Below are 21,630 nucleotides of genomic sequence, written 5' to 3' on the forward strand. Positions count from 1 at the left end.
TTAAACCTTACATATACTCAGATTAGGATTTATTTTGATAAGTATTTGATTATAGCCGCTCTGATTGTAAAACTGTTATCTTTGTTTCATTTTTTTATTTTCATAATTTATTTACCAAATCATTGCTTACATTAAACATTCAAAATACATCATTGAATATCTCAGTACAACCTACTAATGAGCTCTCGAATGTTTGGAGGGACTAAAGTAAAATCTTTTGGAAACACATGTGTTAGAACTTCAGATTTTAACTGATGAAGTGATTAAGTGAAATAACATTGTCACTAACACTGGTCAGATATGCTGACATCAAAAACATTCATTAAGAAAACAAAAACCGGGAAAATCTTAAAGATTGTACGTGAGCATTATCTTCGAGATGACATAACGTGTGGTGTTGGAAGTTGCAGAGAATGTGATGGGCCGCCCACTTTGGAGGCTGCCTCTACCAGCCCCAGTGAAATGTGCCAAGGAGAGCACCTTCTTTGTCCAGATACAAACGTTATACTACACCAGGTTACAATCTAACTAGTTTCTATTCTGTTTGCTCTTTCTTATCAAAGTTTTCATTAGATATCCAATATTTTAAGAATCGGGAGTACTACATCAAGAAAATTTCTGCCTCTGTCACATATGAAAACTAACTAGGGGCCAACCTTTTTTATTTTTTAGCCAAAAATGTAATTTTTCGGGTAACTTTCAGTCCATCATGAGACCATAGGTGGTCTTCTGGCCCCATTTATCCAGGTTTTTGTCTGTCTTTCATTAATATTAAATTATTGATATACATGTAATGTTCGAAAAAATTAACACAGAATCAAAGAAGAACACTCAGTCACTGTTTTTTGGTTGCTGCCCAACTCAAATATATCATCACTCGATTCAGCGGCTGAGTTCTTAATAATCAGATGAAGATTGATGGACTTTATCACTTTTACGAAGCTAAAGATCATCTCTCTCATGAAAAGATAATTAAAGTGCTGAATATTAATAGATTTATATGTCAACTAACTGTGCTTTTTAGGCAAAAAAAAAATGAAATAAAGAATTATTTGTAGCTGACAATCTTCTGAAATTTTTAACAATAACATCCATCAACTATAATTATAAATTTACATGATATAGATTGTCAGAAAGTACATGTACTGTCAGTTATCAATGACCCGTGCTAACACCCGTGCCAATAAGAGATATTAATATAAGTTATAGGACTTGTTTATCATTGGTTGTAAAACAAATAAAGTTTAGGTTTCAGTTATGTGTGAACATACATGTATTTTATAGTTCAAGGTATATACCGTAAAACAAAAGTTTAGGAAAGATTCCTTTCAAAACCGTTTCTGTCACATATCGCATGGTATTTGTATAAAATATTATATTTTTTTTTCTTTTTATTAGATTGATGTTATTGAGGACCACAGGATAAGAAACGTGATAATTCTACAGACTGTTTTAGAAGAGGTACTAAATATTTTTCTATTATAATTGATTTTGATGTGTACATTGTAGTAGATTACTTTTACTGAATCATTAGGGGCAAACTAAGTGGACAACTTTTTATGATCCATTATAATCAATTTCATATCACTTGTTTCACTTTTATTTCTCTGAGCAAAATCTGATTAAAACAGTCTCACTCTGTGAGAAAGGAATGTTCTAAGAATGTAAGTGATTTTCTAGACCAAATGTCAAGGTAAGAAACAATATCAATGTAAAGTCCTTGTCTGTGGCATATCTAGTTAATTTGGCTCAGACTTCACCCAGAATGTCCCGGAGATTAAATGTGTACGGGGTAATCAAAAGTCAAGGTCACTTCAGACCTTTGTAAAATCCTTTTGGTTAATTATCTGATATATATAGATGCTTTCTATTTTGAGTATTTTCTATTTGAAAAATATATAAATCTTGTGAAAACCTTTGTATTTTAGTGGATTATTTTCATTAGTCCTAAAAGCCAACTTTTACAGCCAGCTACATGTAAAATTCCCCAAGATTCTGTATGTCAATATTCCATGAAGCTTTATGTTTTAATTTCTCTGATAGGCATTAATTTTTAGGCTTGTACATGAATGTTACATTGATTTTAATTGTTTTTGCATTCTTCAGGTTCGTCACAGAAGCATACCAACATACAAGAGGTTGAGAGACATCTTGTGTAATCCAGACAAGCATTTCTATAGTTTCTGTAATGAGTTTAACAAGTAAGTACTTACAAAACAACAACCTTACACAATTCAGTGAACAGTATTTATGTTAAATTCATCCCTTATTAAGTCACTGCCAATGGTTGTAGTTAACTGCTGTTATCTTTCAATATTTCTTATTTTCTTCATGTTTCAATAGAATTCTGACAAATTTTGGTTTGATATAACAATAGATGTTATTAAGAAAATTTTATATTTTCATATTTTATGTAAATAAATGATCTTGTTTAGACCTGAAACAAGTAATAAAAGAACTGCAACAAATGATTCATAAAATTTGACTTTTACTATTAATGTTTCATAATGTCTGCCATAAAAATTTATTGAAATGTACATTTATCATCTTAACAGACACACATATGTAGAGAGGGAAGCTGGGGAGTCCTCTAATGACAGGAATGACCGGGCGATCAGGGAGGCTGTTAAATGGTACAATAAACACCTACAGACCAGCAGACAGATACAGACTCTACTGCTGACCAACGACGCAGACAATAGGAAGAAAGCCCTGGACCAGGGAATTCAGAGTTACACAAGTTAGCTTCTTCTAATTGTTCTCTTATATTTGTTCTTTTATGTGTTTTCTACATACTAAAAAGCCACTGTAAATCAACTTTTATTCATGATTAAAAGTTGGTTTACAGTATTCAGTATGTTGTAGAACAAAACTGGTATTTTATCAAGTTTAAAGATTTTTTTTCATTTTAGTACATCAATATGTGAGGAGTTTAAAGGATGGAAAAGACTTAGTGGATAGATTATCACTTTCTGGCTCTAAAGTGGTTAGTCAGAAAACTTCAATTTCTTGATATAGTGTTTTCTGCAGAGTTTTCTCTGAATGATGAAATTTAGCAAGACTCAAAGATTAGTTATATCTTTTATATTCTGTGCTTATCTGGGTGAATGGTATCAGTTTTCAGGTGACAAGGTGCAATACCCTGAACACCTCCCACTGTCAGCCATACAGAAGGGTCTAAAGACTGGAAAGTATCTCCAGGGAAAGTTCATGGCCAGCCGAGAGAATTACACAGAGGCTAATGTCAGTGTTGCAGATCAAGAGAAAATGGTAATTCCTGGTAGAGATTTGTAGAGAACATAGTGTAGTCATAGTAACATCCAACCAGCTACTTCTGTTATTCTCATATTTGGTGGGTTTTTTTTTTGATTTCTAGATATTCATACAAGGACTTCAGAACTTGAATCGAGCTGTCCAAGATGATATCGTTGCCATAGAGATGCTGAAGGAGGAGGACTGGACTTGTCCGTCATCTGTCATTCTCGTCCACACTGAGGAGAAAGACGACACTGATGAGGAAGAGGAGAAAGAGGTGTGTGTGATAGTTAGAGTGTGAGCAATACATTAACGATGATTTCCATTTACCCTTATTCATTTTAAATTAAATGATGTTCGAAATTATATTCATGATTGATATTTGGTTTAAGTGATAGTTAGATCATATTAAGAAAATTTACGTGATTAAGAAGGGGCAGAGAGCAGACTGACCACCAAGCCCCTTCTTAATGGTGTAAGTTTTACTTAATATGATCAAAATTACTTAGAACATAACCCACCTTTTCTTTGGCTGATCAAAATTTCTGCACCAATCAAATATTATCTCTCTTTTGTTTACAGCTACATGTATGTCGAAAATGTGATGACACTGTGAACTTAGAAAAATTCTTAATGATCAACAGCATCACTTGTTAGAATATTTAGCAACTGCTGGTTAGATGAAAAAGTATGTTATGTTCTAAGGTTTGTATAAAAAAATTTATACACTTTAGAATTTGGAGAAGAAGCGTAGAAAAGTTCCAAAAGAATTGCGACAACCTACAGGCAAGGTTGTGGGGATCATCAAGAGAAACTGGAGACAGTACTGTGGCATGTTACAGCCCTCCATCATCAAACAGGTACAGTGCCATTCTAAATAAACTACCTTTGTATTTATAATTGAACAGTGTGTCAGGTATGGTGGCATCCTTAAAAAAACCCATGCGGTAGTTCTACAGTGTGTCAGGTACATATGTACATTGCTATCTAAATCAAACCACCTCTATGGTTATACTGTGTGTCTGTAAAAGTGACATCTAAAATTAGAGCCTGTACAGATACATGTATATAGGTGCAATTTTTTTATGATAAAATCCAATATCATGATGTTGTTCCCCTCGCAATGACTCTTTCAGTAATAATTTTTGAAAAAAAATGCTTATGTCTGAGTGCATAGGTAATTTTAAGTGGGAAATTAAATTCTTAAGTGAGGGAGAGACATAATCAATGTTTGTTTGTGGTGTTTACTTGAAGGCCACCAGGCATTTAGTGGTCACTGCTGATAAAAGAATTCCAAAGATTCGGATAGAGACCAGACAAGCGGCAGATTTAATGGGTCAGAGGATTGTAGTAGCCATTGACAACTGGCCAAGAACATCTAGATACCCACAGGTAAGGCCATCGTTCCCACTTTAACTTTCTTCCAGTTTATATTCGTTAAAAAAGTTGTTTATCGATACATGCATTCAGCTTTTGCATTCTGTGTCTTAATTTTTTGCAATTGATTGTACTTACCTAATTCATCTCTTGATACTTAACATGTCCTGGATGAAATCAGACTGAATTTAACCACACTGCTGTACTCTGTATTTAGGGACATTTTGTAAGGAAGCTTGGCAATGTTGGAGACAAAGAAACAGAGAATGAAGTTCTGTTGTTAGAGCATGATATTCCTCATGCTGGATTCTCGGAGGCAGTTCTTAACTGTCTGCCCACACTGCCATGGGAAATCACAAAGGAGGTAAGGACGTGTACATTATAAGTTTGTAAGTCAAGTTTGATTCTATATGTTAGCCTCACTGCTTTTTAGAAGTGCTCTTCATGTCAATTACAGAAACCTGATTTACTACATATTTACATCTATAGGGTATAGAAGTATGCATGTTTTTATCATGTTTAAATTTTTTTTAAACGTGTTATGACAGTGTACAGTTTACAAAAAAAAGAAAAGAAATAGACAAACAAACAAAACAAAACGCAGATATTGGTAAAGAAATAAAAAAACCCAAATAAACCTTATTCAGATTGCTGTTACCAAAAATATCTATATTAAATACCATCTATACTGAAATCTTTCACATCAATTTTGCAATAACATTGACAGGTATCAAAGTAAATGATGAAGGTTTTAATGAATTACTCTTTAATTTTAGGATATGGAGTGTCGGGAGGACTTCCGAGACCTCGACATATGCAGTGTGGACCCCCCAGGCTGTACAGACATTGATGACGCCTTACACTGTAGGGACCTCCCAAATGGGAACCTCGAGGTACACTTACAGCATATCCCTACCTCTATGGAGACCTCATCGAATTCAATGTTTGTATACTGACCATTGACAATTTAACTACATTTGCTGTTTTTAGGTTGGGGTACACATAGCAGATGTGTCTCACTTTATCCGGCCAGGGACGGCCATTGACAAGGAAGCAGAGAGGAGAGGGACAACTGTATACCTCACAGATAAGGTAAGATCCTAGACATGTACATGTGAGAACTACCTCACAGATAAGTCAAGATCATAGACATGTACATGTGCATGTGTGATCTACCTCACATATAAGGTAAGGTCATAGACATGTACATGTGAGGTCTATCTCACAGATAAGGTAAGATCCTAGACATGTACATGTGAGGTCTATCTCACAGATAAGGTAAGATCATAGACATGTACATGTGAGGTTTACCTCACGAATAAAGTTACTGTTGCTCTATTACAATCCTAGACCCCCACTGTCATAGGTCATAGACAATGTACCAGTAGTTCTCTGATAACTAAATGTTCTAGTAGAATTTTCCAGTTTGACTATCTGTTTTCAGAGGATTGACATGGTTCCTGAGTTGCTGAGCTCTAACCTTTGTTCCTTGAGGTCCAATGTTGAAAGGTATTGTTAATATTTTTCTATCAAGCCTGTTTTATGAATAGTAAATAGGATAGGGACATTAAAATGTAATATCGTAAATAAAGTGTAATAATTTAAAGATAATCATGTGTGTACATGTATGTGCATATACAAATGTTCAAGCACCTTTTTACCTAAATATCTTGAATTTTAATGATACATTTACATATACTGATATGAACAACCATTTCATTCCAGATTTGCCTTTTCTGTGATATGGGAGATCACAAACGATGCGGAGATTGTTAAGGCAAGATATGCTAAGAGTGTCATCAAATCTAAGGTACATTTACTGATATTTAAACATTTATAATGATAATTTGTAAATACATGTCTAGTGAAACCTATAACAACTGACACCAATCTAATTACAAATTGAAATCAGTGTCCATTAACAGCACAATTTTGTTCCTATACTCTGAAGGCTGCACTAACATATGCTGAGGCCCAGATGAGAATTGATGATCCTAGTATGACAGATGCTGTCACTAAAAGCCTTCGCAACCTCAACAGACTGGCCAAAATTCTCAAGAAAAAGAGAATGGAAAAGGGGTGAGATCAGCATTCAGGTTTCTTCCAATGTACTTTAAACATGTATTTACACAATTTATACTATCAGGTTCAACTGAAGACCACATTTTACAAATAATGAGATTAACTGTAATTAAATTCTCATTTTATATTGTTTTTAAAGCTTTTATGAGAGAGAAAAAGTTATGCTTTATCAATGACATCAATATACTTTTGTATTGCAGTACTTGCTTATTTTGTAAGGAAAAACATTTACCGATAGTTTATCCAAACTATGTTTATTACTCGTAATACATGTAATGATCAACTTTAAAGTTTCTTGACTTATCTTGCAGAGCATTAACTCTAGCCTCCAATGAGGTTCGATTCCATATTGACAGTGAGACACATGACCCCATTGATGTGGAAACCAAACAAATCAGGTAGAGAACTTACTCCATATGAAAGTGTCCACATAAATTTTTGAATTTACAGTATGGTACATGTACATGCAAGTGGATTTGTTGTTGCAAACATGGAGTTCAACTCTGCAAATCTATTGATAACAAATATAAGGGTATTATAAGATGAGGTGAAAGAGGGCATTGATATGAAAAACCTATGTTTTAGCAAAACAATTTATTGTTGTATATCCATTGCAATACCAGAGGTAGATGATGAAATTTAATAGCTACTCTCTAGTTTTTATGCCATCATGTATGCCTTTGAAGAATTCAAAGGACTATGTGCGGTATGGTCAAATATCTGCCCCCGATTTTAACCAATTTTTCAATAGTATCGTATAAAAATAAAATCTTCACAAATTATTGTATAGAGGATGCCTATAACTATAATAATGATTTTAGTCATCATTGCTCTTTCGCTGTGTATCTATGACGTCACCTAAATGGCCCAATTCCCGCAAATTTGCAAAAAAATGAAAATATTCTCATTTTTGCTCTATATTTTGCATTCGGAAGTATAGAGCGCAGGTCTGCTCAAGTGCGATTTTAACATATGTTTTTCTTCAGATAGTTATACACATTATACTAAAATATGATACTTGAGCAAGTCTGCGCTCGATGTTTCCCAGTCGAAAAACCATCGGAAAACACCCATATTTTGCTACAAAACATCAATTTATCAAAATAATGCAATATTCATGACGTCATTTCTACATTATGACGTCACTGTGGTGATAACCTTTTACACCTTTATTTCCAATATGATTTTAACTATCTTTCACCTTATTTTCAAGCTCTTTCTAAAACTTTGATTTTGGGGGGCAAAAATTGCATAAAACCGCACTTAGTCCTTTGTGCCAATAATTTATGATTCAAAGGGTTTCATTTCTTATTTTCAGAGAGACAAATTCCATGGTGGAGGAGTTTATGTTGCTGGCTAACGTTTCTACAGCTCAGAAAACCCTCCAGGAGTTCCCTGACTGTTCCTGTTTGAGGAGACATCCCTGTCCCCCACCCTCAAACTTTGATCCCCTCATAAAGGCAGCACAGTCAAAGGTACACAGCTATTTATATCCATGCCCTCTTAGTGAAAGGCCAATGAATGACTTTTTCTATTTTATCAAAATTTGTCAGCAGTTTGATTTACCAGTAATCAATTTTCTGAATTTTCCACATAGAAGTATTTTGGTTGTTATTTTATCTATTATTCAAAGAAATGGATGGATATGCAAACAGATTTGTGAAAACTGGATTGTAAATTTAAATGTAAACCAGCATATTCGAAGTTTAATTGCCATGGACATTGTGTCTAATTGTAGGGCTTCAGGATTGATGTGTCAAGTGGTAAGGCTCTTGCAGACAGTTTAGAGAGGGCTGTCCTGCCTGATGATCCATACTTCAACGTGATGTTACGAATAATGACAACACGCTGCATGGCCCAGGCGGTCTATTTCTGTAGTGGAATGTTACCGCCCTCGGAATACATCCACTACGGTTTGGCTGCGGAGATCTATACACATTTTACTTCTCCAATTAGAAGGTAAACCAATAGAACATACATTTATAATGTGTAGATGTCAGATTCTATCCTTATGGTTACAGAAACTATGACAGAACGAGGACATAAGAAATTGATTTGCTTTGGAGACTTTTCTGATTCATTGATATGATATTGTAGGTACTCTGACATTATTGTACATCGGTTGTTGGCAGTGTGTATTGGAGCTGATGCTTCTTATCCAGAGTTGACAGATAAATATAAGACACAGGTCGGTGCTCAATTTGAATATGGGGGGGAAAAATACTGTGCGATATTTGAATTAAAAATACCTTATATGGTGCTGTAAAATATTTCAAAGATGTTACAAAACTTGTTGCCCATACATTTTAGGCTGTTTGCAACAATTTGAACTATCGCCATAAGATGGCCCAGTATGCAGGCAGGGCATCTGTGAATCTTCACACACATGTAAGTTTTACATCTAATTTTCCAGTAGTTTGCCTGATGGGTGAAAAATATTATTCTAGGTTCGTAGCTAGAATGCAGTAGCATTTAATTAAATTTCTAAACTCTGGTCTTTGCAGATTTTCTTTAAGAACAGACATGTTGATAATGAGGGTTATGTGCTGTTTGTGCGTAAGAATGCCTTGCAAGTCTTGATTCCCAAGTATGGCCTGGAAGCCACACTGTATCTGGACTCCAAGACAGTGACTTTTGAGTATGATGAACAGGTAAGTCAGGAGACTCAGCCGATTTACTTGTGTATATAGAGCCTTTTACAAATTAATTCATACCAATAACGGACAACCTAACTGAAAAATGCACCTACAATTTGACAAAGTGTTAACTACAACACTTGTATTTGTTTGTGTGTATATAAAATGAAGCATATACATGTACTAGTGGGATTTCTACTTATCTTGTAATACTTTGACACTGACAGGAACACACCCAGACGTGTGGAGACAAGGTGTTCCGTGTGTTTGATAGAGTCATTGTTCAGCTGACCATCGATCAGTCCAACCTACAGCATCTCAAGCTACAGACAAAACTCGTGGAGCCCAAGGTTTGTTTGATACCAACCTCCAGCTGTTCATTGATCAGTATCCATTATAACCCAAAATGGGAATTGTGTAAATCTGTACTTAAATGAGGTGTTCTGTATGTATTTTGATGTACATATACATGTGTGTAGGTAATTGAAGGCGGTTTTGTTTTGGCAGATTGAGGGTTTTAGTGTTCCTCCCTCCACACCTTCAGACACCAGTGATGAACCACCACTGAAGAAGAAAAAGAAAACCTGAGAAGCTATATTTCTAATAGCAAGAGAGCTAGTCGTACATGTGCTCTTGCTGCTTTATTGTCATCAAGTACACTCACCACGAGTTTTGGAGAAATGTCTGTTCAGGACCATTGTTATATTTGTTGATTCCACTTCAGGATGAACTTTGTTTTGCATTTGGTCAAGTGCAATGTTGATGAACAGATATTTTAAACTTTTTTTCACATTGTTAGCGACAATAAAAAGAAGAACATCCTCTTCTGTTTTATTATTATTACTAACAATGCATATGTAATTGAATTTCATAGTTCCAAGATCATGGAGAAAGTGTACACATACATGTACTGGATTACATGTACATTATACACATACATGTACTGGATTACATGTACATTATACACATACATGTACTGGATTACATGTACATTATACACATACATGTACTGGATTACATGTACATTATACACATACATGTACTGGATTACATGTACATTATACACATACATGTACTGGATTACATGTACATTATACACATACATGTATTCAACAAAATTTGTTTTGATAACTTGAGGAAATGCATTACAGTTTACATTCTTTGATTATGTACCATATTAAGAATTATTACCAATATCAATATTTTTTTGTAGTCAAACAAATGATTTGCAATAGGTATACCACTATCGTTGAACAAATTTAACCTGCTATTGAATAAAAAGAATTAGTTCTTAGATGTGGTCATATATAAAGCAACAAATAAAAAACAAATTCCATGTTCAAGATTTTATTTTGTAACAAGATGATATTTTATAAACAAAGCAGTATTGCACATATGAAGTAAACAAGATTTGGCTAGTCTTAACTTGTTAAGCATAGGGTTAAAAGAAAAACAAGGGATGTTATAACATGTATCTTCATTTTCCTTCTTTTGTTTTTAACACATACTTGTAACCAGTCATATTGCTTTAGCAACTTTTACATTACATGATTTTTAAAGGCATTTAAGTGATACAAATCATTATGAAACCTTTAGTCTACGTGAGACTTAATTAGATTAAATCTATTAGTAGTAATAGTCTGCAGGCTCTTAATCAAATGCGTGTATATTGTTAAACTAACCATATGTAGAAATGAACACAATCTCAAACATGATACATGTAATATGTTAAAACTATGGAGAACCAATTGAATTTAATCTCAAACATGATAGGCTAATACATCATTTTTCAAGAAATGATAACCATTACTTACAGCAGGGTTTATAGCTTCTGGAACTACATTAAATTGAGTAGATTTTAAATATATTTCAGAAAATAAGGTACAAAACAAATTTTGGCTTTAACATTTACAATTAAGTAAAAATACATGAAAAAATTTGTAAAGAACACTGAATACACACATGGAAAGCCAGAGTAAAAAAAATTCAGAAATTGCCTTGATAAATAGCGTATTACTTTTATTCTAACTTTTAAAGCAAGAACATGTAGATTTGCAATAAATTTTTCATTTGTGCATAAACAAATTAATGACATGTTTCTTCATTTCTTTTTAAATTTTTATACACATTATTCTCTACATATCTACACTGGAAAAAAAAATATTATTTCGGATATCTGAGCCTGGTATTGTGTTGTGTCAGCATGAAGGTAAAACATGGGGGACATTTTCTCCTCAAGCTTGCCATGTGAAGTTAACACATTTTGTGTGGCTGAATGATTTCTCAATGTAATACATGTACATGTACTGGTTTTTTTTTTTAGGGGAATGAGGATAAAAAAAGTTAATTTCTTTAAGATTACATTTTTGAATCAGCAAATTTAGTTCAATATTCTGCAAAATTGTTTAAAGAAAAGTTTGCCAATAGCACCCAAAAATCGACAAAATTTTAAAAATAGGATGAAAGCTAGAATACATAATAATATAAAGCAAAAAAATACAAGCATTTTCAAAATAAATTTCCAATTCATGTAAAAGTCACTTTCTGGGCTAAATTAAACTTTGTGCCTGTATTTGTTCATGCAGTGAATCAACAATGCATGAACATGCTGCATTATTTGTGTTTAACACTTTTGGTTTTATCAAATACACATGTACTAGCAGGTTAAAAACAACATTAATCTAAATAATATTACATCCATAATAAAGGTGTTGTGCATTATAAAATGTTACATTTAAGTGTCAAGTATTGTTCATAAATTTTGTTTTAATAATTGTGAACAAAGGATATCAATGTACATGGATACAATAGCAAATACATTATATCACATATTAACACCATAGTACAGTGTATTGTATAAACCAATTCTTTTAAGCCATGGGAAGACATCATTCTTGTGTATCAAAGCAACAAGTCATTTTACAAGCAGTAGACGTGGAGAAAAAATCGCAAAATTGTCATAAAAACCATTACTACAGAAAGACCTTCAACACTGTACCATCGATGCAAATATTCATTTGGGAATTATATGCACCAAGATAAACGATTATAAATAACAAAAAGAAAAGAGAATGAAAAAAAAATTAAAAGTGTATAAAATAACTTTCGAACGAAAGTGTTCAACATCAAATAAATAGAATCAGTATTTCTCCTATGCTATTTTTATAAATTACAAAACACAAGTACATGTACAACCTTAGCTGACATATACAAGTTCATGTACTTTACATATACATATACATGTATATCTTAACTTCAGAAAATAGCATCAAATCAATTTATATGAAGTTAACTATTTTCAATATACTACACTGTAGCATATTTATAACAATACTTTTAAATTCATTAACTTTAATCTTCAAGCATTATTTTTAATACTAGTATTCATCATTAAAGAAAGAAATACCCGGTAGATGATTTTTTAAGGTCATATCCTATTTAAAATAACTTCCAACCATGGATAAAATATCTATAAATAAAGGTAATGTATATTAAATTTTAAAACATATATTTTTGTGTTCTGTCAGAGGTTTTTCAATAAAGGTTATCATTAAAATTTTCTTGCAGCCCTGACCCTGTATCCCCACCCAAAAGTTCATACAAATACAATGAATGTAATTTATTTGTATTTGTATTTAGCATAAAGAATAGCGACAAAGCTTGTTCTCGTCATTTAATTAGGGTACCAGCTAGAGTACCAGGCTTGTATCATAAAGTGTCAGAGTTATACAATTTCTTTAAAGTAACATCAGTTTGTATTGACTAAAACCATGATTGGTTTAATTTTTGACTGTTGACCATTCAGTGTGAGTATTTTGTGGTTTATTCACTTCCATTAACATTTTAAAATTATCACACGGACTGTTACAAATATTTACTTAATAGAAAGCTACCTCCCAGTACAGTAAAATACTTTATTGATAACCAATGGGAAACATTGTAATAACTGATGATTCTAGAAATACTGTATTTTTTGTACACATTAAATTGCTTGACCAAGTTCAATATATGGGTATTGTGTATTTTCAAACACTTTTTACACTGAGTGTATATTGAAACACCATGGTTTCCTTCTATTGAGCAGAGCATAGCCATTCATTGTTTGTGAACATTGGTCATAAATGCCAAATTTCTGTCATTCAAACTACATGGTATCACAGACAAACATTGGTCACAAAACATTAATCATAATGGATTGGAATGCTACAACTGATCTGATCTTAGATTTATGATTTAATAAAATGACAACAGTACAGGTTCGTAGACAACTCCTACCGTTGATGAAGAGGCCAAGTAGCCAGAATAACACTACTGATTCACTTTGGACAACAAGGATTGTCTACCATGAGTACAACATCTATCCCATAATGCTCTACTAGTTCCATCAGGAAGGTGCGATCCCCCTGGGGGTCAAGGCCCATGCTGCGCATGTGGTCAGAGGTCAGCTGACGGTCATGTGAGTGGGCCACATCGAGCAGTGTGCTGAACAAGTCATTGTTCTGCTGAGTGAAAAATCTGCAAAGTACACATCCATGTGTACAATTGTATAATAAGTAAACTCACGTACCTCATCTAAAGTCCGATATAATTTAAATTGTGGGAATGTCACAATCAAGTAAAAAAACCACTTACGACGTCACTAACTCCTCTTCATCGATGGCATCTTCTCCCATTCCCTCATACGAAAATTGATTAGCAGACCTTTATTGAAAAAACAAAGACATGTACAATGTATTTACACTTGACAATATGTTCTGAACTTCTTTATGTACTATAGGTTTATAATATACATTACAATAACATGTAATTCCCAACTTTTCAAGTATTTGATAAGACCGAATCCTAAGCAGGTGAGCTGTTAACCTTTGATTGAGGAGTTTGTTGTACTTGTCCTTATCGGCGTCGCTAAGTTTCAGCAGATCTTTTAGAACAGGAGTGTGGGCTGTGATCAGCTGGTTATCCACATACACATCGTGTAAGGAGGTCTTACTCTCAAAAATCTTCTCCGTCGTACCTACAACATCAGAAGGGTGTTATTCATTTCCAACGTCATTATAATGTATTATGAATGTGTGCAGTAATATGGAGGTGTAAATATTACCAAAAAAGTGCAAGAAACAATTGTTTATATATTGATATTATACATTCATGTTACTGTTCTAGGATTTTATGTGAGCTTAAGGACACCAAAGCCAGGGAATAAGTACATGTTATTGTATATACTGGGTATACACCTACATGCTATGTAAGCCACTTCTGATTCCAAGGTCTCTATATCAGCCACATTAACATAGAAATGGGGTTGCACCTCGTGTCCCAGTTTTCCTACTTCATGATTCCCCAGACAACATGCACAGTACACTACAATTAAAGTTATTTTACTGAATAAAAGTAGAACTTACTTCAATAGGGATACACCATTCTCAATCAGTAGTGCACTACAGTGTACAAAAGAACCATAGACATTGATTATCTTGCTCAATTTCAACATTATCGTCGTCAGCAATAAAAATAGAAAATATGGGTTGCAATGAAATACTGTATTACAAGATTAACAATGAAATCCTATGTTAATATGAACTTATGTCAATCTGACCTTTGTAACAGACCACGCCTATTGGGGGTGGGGAGAAAAAGAGTATCCTCTTCTGCAAAAGAACAAGCTTCCACAAGGTGAAGATGTTTGCACCAAAGAACTTAATGAACTGAGAGAAGCAGCCAGCAGGGTGGGTTATCTGTAATGCAAAATCAGTTTATTTCTTAAACTCCCTCCTAGCTTCACTAAGTTAATAATGCAGCATTCAAATAGAAAAAAATTTAACTAGGAAATATTGCTGATTTTGTGACAAAATTGAGTCTTTAAGTTGATACTGAATGACACAAATTTTAATAAAACATCAGTTGAATTGATACAGTTATTTTTCTTTGATGACTAAAGAATTTTTAGAGTTTATGGTGGCTTATTTTTCAAGGGTTTTATGGTATTTCTTACTAATTTATACCCCATGAATCTGCAAAAAATAGAAATCCAAGAACATATGCCAAACAAATTTTAACGATTCCACAGCAAGTAAATTCTCAATCTGATTAAAATTAGACTTGTAAAATAGCTCCTCTACAATGAACTATTCAAGACTTAACAACATCCCATGCTGGGTCATCTCCGAGCGACTATTCCTTGTAAAGGAGCAATTTTACAAGCCTAATAATATTAATTAAATTGGTGAATTTTGAACCTTCATTTCAGGCAGCAGACTGCTGGGGGTGGAAGGGGTGGAGGCTGGGCTCACTACAAGAGAACTAGCTGAGTCTGGAAGCACTCCTTTCTTATCATTGTAGAAGGCCTGAAGCTGTGAGTAGACCCCTGGTAGTTCCAGCTGGTGTCTAAACAGATCAACAAAGATAGCTGAGTAAAAAAAAAGTCTCTGCAGATCATGATAAAAACCATAATTGTTTAAAAATTTTATTATCAATGTACAGGTACAATTTCAAGTTTAAATACATTAAAAAGGTCCAAAATAAATAAAGGATTTTATTCAAAAGCAAATTCATTATCTATATGCACACACTCCTTTGTTGTAAATCGGTATGTACCTGACTTGTGCCTCTAAGAATTGTATGTGTCTGTACAGCAGTGTGTAGGATGTGGACAGAATCCCGACAGATTTCATCCTTGCCCCTCGCTCTATCTCACTCTCAACAGACATCTTCTCATAACAGGCCAGACCATATAGCCGTTCCTTCCTGAAATATCTGTCAAATAAATAATAAAAAGTTTCAAATACATGTGCAGCTATATAAACAATAGAGGGCATTTTTTTTTAAATATTTGAATATATGGTAACAAATTGGTTCATATCGATGGTTTTAAAGAAAAGTCAAATGGTGATTGAGAGAGAGAGAGAGTCTACAATTCATTAATGGATATTACTTACACAAAATCTTTCTGCTGTGTGTGAGATCCACTGACCATAGCTTTAAACTCCACCCCATCCAACTCAAAGTCATCAGGAGCGCACCATTCTATCATGTTTCCTTTAAAAAAAAAGCCATACACGTTTCTAACTATATTTAATTATCGCAGTATCTTGAATGGATATGAGCATCGAATGAAAATAAACAAGGACAGTCATAAATGTAATTCATTTTGTTCCACCTTCATTAAATTATTCACCATGTTCACATACATTTATTTTTTTTATAGCTCATATTTGACTAAAGAAAAGTAAAACGTCCAAAAGAATAATTCGATATAAAAGCAAGTTTAAAATCTAAAATTCTCACCATATCTTGCTTATTTTGAGAAAAACCTGAGTACAGGGTCATGTAATGAATGTTATGATGGCAAAATCTGGCCATACATACCTGAACGCGTGTCAAACGTGACTACGAAGACACACACGATGTGATCCGCCTCAGGGGGCGAGTCTGGGCTTAGATCCAAGCTTCTGTGTATTGTGGGGAAGGTATGGTGGTGCCTAAGTCGAGGGCCTTCATCTTCATCAGCAGACTGCAGTAACGGCGATTTTTCGTCTTCTGCCATGTTTATATTGATTACGTAGTTTCCGGCAAGAGTTATTCCCCGTTTAATCCCCCCTTTCCACCCACAACGGGTTTTGGCAAAACATCTCCAGAGGTTGCCATAAAACACTTACAGAGAGACATAAATAACATGTTTTTATGTCTCTGATAAACAATATAAACTGTTTTTATATCATATTTTAATTGGTATCAAATTATGGTTCCTTGAGAATAAAAGTACATATATTTATTATTATGGTTATTGGCTTAATTTAATAATTTCCATTCTACTACTGAATACACAAACCCTACTGCATGTGAGGAAATAAGTACTTTATAAACCTTAACTTCCAAAACCCCACAGCACGTACGTTACTGAGATTAACCCATTTATAAATAATATCGATATTTTAATTAATTAAATTATCATTTCTTAAACACCTCGCCTACTTACCATAATCAAATAGTTTTAAAAGTTCAAACTAAAGATTTTTTGCTACATGTATGTCAGTCAAACTAGAAAGTTATAAGATACTAGTAAGAACAAGACAAGAGGCCCATGGGCCACATCGCTCACCTGAGGAACAATAGGTATGATAAAATCAGCTTAATGGAGTCATAATACAAACTATCTGGACAATGTACAATAATACATGTTGATCCTGTATAAATAAAATCCATTTTCCCCTGGATATTCTTATGTTTATAATCATTAGTCCCTTTTCTAACAGGACGATTTTATAGTCATATCATATGTTGAGTATTGCAGTTCTCAAAAAGATCCTTAACAATTGTTTATATATGGGATATAAACGTACATAAACTCTGAACCTTCTTGTGAGGCCAAAGAATTGTCCTGGGGCCAAAGTCTTAACAATTATAAAGAATCATCTGGCTGATTAGTTTCTGAGAAGAAGATTTTTAAAGATTTACCATATATATTCCTTTGTTAAACTTTGAACCCCCATTGTGGCCCCACCTACCCCTGGGCATCATGATTTTCACAACTTTGAATTTACACTACCTGAGGACGCTTCCACACAAGTTTCAGCTTTCCTAGCTGATTAGTTTCTGAGAAGAAGATTTTTGAAGATTTACCATATATATTCCTATGTAAAACTTCGACACCTCATTGTGGCCCCACCCTACCCCTGGGGATCATGAATTTCACAACTATGAATTTACACTACCTGAGGATGCTTCCACACAAGTTTCAGCTTTCCTGGTCTTATGGTTCATGAGAAGAAGATTTTTTAACGATTTACTCTATATATTCCTATGTTAAATTTCGACCTCCAATTGTGGCCCCACCCTACCCCCGGGGGTCATGATTTTCACAAATTAGAATTTACACTACCTGAGGATGCTTCCACACAAGTGTCAGCTTTCCTGGTCTTATGGTTCATGAGAAGAAGATTTTTAAAGATTTACTCTATATATTCCTATGTAAAACTTTGACCCCCCATTGTGGCCCCACCCTACCCTCGAGGGTCATGGTTTTCACAAATTAGAATTTACACTACCTGAGGATGCTTCCACACAAGTTTCAGCTTTCCTGGTCTTATGGTTAATGAGAAGAAGATTTTTAAAGATTTACCCTATATATTCCTATGTTAAATTTCGACCCCCCATTGTGGCCCCACCCTACCCTCGGGGGTCATGATTTTCACAAATTAGAATTTACACTACCTGAGGATGCTTCCACACAAGTTTCAGCTTTCCTTGTCTTATGGTTCATGAGAAGAAGATTTTCAAAGATTTACTCTGTATATTCCTATGTAAAACTTCGACCCCCCATTGTGGCCCCACCCTACCCTCGGGGGTCATGATTTTCACAAATTAGAATCTACACTACCAGATGATGCTTCCACACAAGTTTCAGCTTTCCTGGTCTTATGGTTAATGAGAAGAAGATTTTTGAAAATTTCTCGAAAATTTTCATAAATTCCTAATTATCTCCCTTTGCAAAAGGGCGTGATCCTTAATTTTCACAAATTTAAATCCCCTTAGGCTAAGGATGCTTTGTGCTAAGTTTGGTTGAAATTGGCCCAGTGGTTCTTGAGAAGATGTTGAAAATGTGAAAAGTTTACAGACAGACGGACAGACGGACGGACGGACGGACGGACGGACAGACAGACGGACAGACAGACAGACAGACGGACGACAGACAAAATGTGATCAGAATAGCTCACTTGAGCTTTCAGCTCGGTGAGCTAATAAAATTATACACAATTGTATAATGTCAATGCTATGAGTGTTTGTTTAAATTCAAATTATCTTGACACATAGATGTATAAAGTGTCCTTTGAAATATGTTGATACTTGTTTAATATATGCATCTTAATAATTGAGATGAACATGGACAAAGAATGAACAAATCAAAATCATTTCCACGTCAATAAACAAATTGCCCCGGAAAAATATAATATTGTAACGACAGGTTTATTCTTCATAAGAATCCATAGCAAATTGTGTTCTCATAATTCATAATTATGGGTTCACAGTGGCGTCGGAAGCAAATTGAAAGTGGGGGTGCTAGATTAATCCTCAGAAATCTTGACAAGCAAAAAAAAAAAAACCTAATTCCCAAAGTATATATATATTTACCTATAGTTCCCAAAAAAATTCTTACCTACCCAATTTTTTCCCCAAATCATGAAATTCCTAATCCGGGGGGGGGGGGGGTAAATTTAGGAACAATTATCTCTGCTGCGAGAAAAAGTTGGGGGGGGGGGGCTGAACCCTCTATGATGTTATGTGCCTAATGGTTACGTCTAACTTTGCAAAAAATGGGGGGGGGGGGGCTAAGCCCCCCCCCCCACCCCGGTTCCGACGCCTATGGTTCATGCTCGGATCTAGACTCCCCCGGAAAAAAATCTTGGTCCGCTCATGTTAGTTTTTTTTTATTCAGATGCCTAAAGATGGAATTAATTGTGTGAAAAAAATTCATTCAAACCAGACAGAGAAAACTCGTCAATGTGAGTCAATATTTAGTTCCTATCATGCTTACATAATATCAATATATTATATTGTAACGACAAATTTCGAAGAGTTCCGAGTATAAATGACGCAACAAATATAATGCGTCAAAACAATTGTGACGTCATTGCATTGTCTCCATCACTGCAGTATTGAGTTGTGTTTGTGTAGCTGTCAGTGATTTTTTGTAATCATCATGGCTCTCTTTGTTTTCAACTGGACAAAGAGAGGATACATCATGGCTGTATTGTGTCTAGTCCTACTGGTGCTCGCGGCCCAACATCGAGAATACTTCCTCTGGTGAGTCTCAGTGTATTCCAAACCAGATCCAGAGCTGTGCATCACCGCCTTACTTTTAAAGTTTGACCAACTTTAACTATATATTTCTAATATAAAATTAATTTTATATCTTGCATTCATAAAGCGAAGAGAAACATCTGAGCTCTTTTGAAAAGTTTTGCGTTTGGCTGGGTGTGATGGAAAAGCCCAAACCCTGCCCGGGGATAGAGGATATGTACTCCGTGAGTTTAGATATTAATTGCAGTATAAATCGGCCAAGGATTTAAATTAATACGTAAATGTACATAAACTTTATCAACATATGTACTGATTTCAAATGCAAGTTAACGTGTCGTTTTATGTTGAAAATAAAAAATGTCATGATTTTCTTCAATCATTTATGACAGAGGTATTATGTGTGATATGACCCCCTTTTGACAGATGGCTATGGAGATGGGACAAGCTTCTGTGGCTGTGGTAGCCAGTAGTTTTATTCCCTCAGTCTTGAAGTGGACTTGCTCACTATTGGGAAGCGGGGTCAGACTCATCAAAAGAATTCCAAAAGCAATCAAAGGAAGTATCCAATTAATCAAAGGAATCCCGCGATTCTTCAAAGGAAGTTTGTCGTCTGCGAAAGGAATCCCACAAAGCATGAAAGGCATTCCGAAATCTGTTAAGAAAAGTGCCTGGATCATAAAAGGTATTATATTTACATATATGTATTAGAATTATATAATATTGTACATGTAAGTGTATGTAAATAAATGTTCTAAATTTTTTTAACTTTGTTTCTTTTTTAAGATCGCATGCGGTTCGGAAGACGTTCTCTGGGTGCATCCAAGAAGGACCCACCAAAATACAAATATTTCTTGTAAGTATTATACAGAACTAAAAAGCATCTTATTAATATCGAATCATGCCCGATCAATTTGCATCGTTAATTTGTTCGTTCATTTTCTTCTGTAGCTTTCGCAATGCTTACAATCAGCGAAAAGTCGCTATGTTCGTAAGAGAGGGGGAGAAATACAAGGAAATATTTGTTCAGAATCCTCGAACGAAGAAAATGGAATGTATCCTCTCCTACCCCAAGGAGGCATGAAGTTCTGTTTGAAACAGATTCTATAGTCAGAGATCTTGGGGATTTGAAGATCAGCGAAATCTTGAATGAAGCTGGAACTCGTATCTTTTGGAAGATTTCTATCAGAATCCATGTGTGGATTTAATTTAATTTATTCATTTTAACAAATCGATCTTATTTGAGCTCGTTTTGTCTTCTGTCCACAATCATTGTAATGTGTCTCAAAAATTCATCATATATTGTAGTGAATTTTTTTAAACTCATCATCACGTATATCTATTCATGATACTATTGATAATAAAATTGTCATATAAACCTTTTATTTTGCTGTCTTTTTTAAAAGACCTAATTGGGCTTATTTACAGGTAGTATCAATATATTAATGATGTGATTTCAAATTGAATATACAATTGATCTGAGTTA

The 21,630-nt window shown here is 34.3% G+C and overlaps 3 protein-coding genes across 3 annotated transcripts; 2 read left to right on the top strand and 1 right to left on the bottom strand.

Annotated features, from left to right (window-relative positions):
• Positions 1–178: 178 nt before the first annotated feature.
• Positions 179–10,172, top strand: LOC105341733 (exosome complex exonuclease RRP44). Its single transcript, XM_034443241.2, has 23 exons — positions 179–516; positions 1,399–1,461; positions 2,107–2,201; positions 2,556–2,740; positions 2,913–2,986; positions 3,118–3,270; positions 3,377–3,532; positions 3,990–4,115; positions 4,510–4,647; positions 4,850–4,996; positions 5,409–5,525; positions 5,623–5,724; positions 6,077–6,141; positions 6,358–6,442; positions 6,584–6,711; positions 7,026–7,112; positions 8,033–8,189; positions 8,453–8,673; positions 8,812–8,902; positions 9,025–9,102; positions 9,219–9,365; positions 9,578–9,700; positions 9,858–10,172. The coding sequence occupies exons 1-23, from the start codon at positions 301–303 to the stop codon at positions 9,936–9,938; spliced, it is 2,835 nt and encodes a 944-aa protein (XP_034299132.2). The 5' UTR covers positions 179–300; the 3' UTR covers positions 9,939–10,172.
• A 509-nt stretch (positions 10,173–10,681) lies between these two features.
• LOC105341731 (DENN domain-containing protein 11) lies at positions 10,682–16,918 on the bottom strand. The gene is made up of 9 exons (XM_011448410.4): positions 16,716–16,918; positions 16,286–16,385; positions 15,945–16,103; positions 15,587–15,734; positions 14,947–15,085; positions 14,589–14,711; positions 14,214–14,364; positions 13,983–14,051; positions 10,682–13,865 (listed from the first exon to the last, which is right to left on the bottom strand). Exons 1-9 carry the CDS (start codon positions 16,891–16,893, stop codon positions 13,667–13,669), a joined length of 1,266 nt encoding a protein of 421 aa, XP_011446712.1. The 5' UTR covers positions 16,894–16,918; the 3' UTR covers positions 10,682–13,666.
• Positions 16,919–19,966: 3,048 nt separating this feature from the next.
• On the top strand, positions 19,967–21,527 carry LOC105341730 (uncharacterized). Its single transcript, XM_011448409.4, has 5 exons — positions 19,967–20,150; positions 20,275–20,371; positions 20,571–20,829; positions 20,931–21,000; positions 21,096–21,527. Exons 1-5 carry the CDS (start codon positions 20,047–20,049, stop codon positions 21,226–21,228), a joined length of 663 nt encoding a protein of 220 aa, XP_011446711.3. The 5' UTR covers positions 19,967–20,046; the 3' UTR covers positions 21,229–21,527.
• The last annotated feature ends 103 nt before the right edge of the window (positions 21,528–21,630 follow it).

This window comes from Magallana gigas, chromosome 3 (genome assembly GCF_963853765.1).
Source record: "Magallana gigas chromosome 3, xbMagGiga1.1, whole genome shotgun sequence".
NCBI classification, from domain to species: domain Eukaryota; kingdom Metazoa; phylum Mollusca; class Bivalvia; order Ostreida; family Ostreidae; genus Magallana; species Magallana gigas.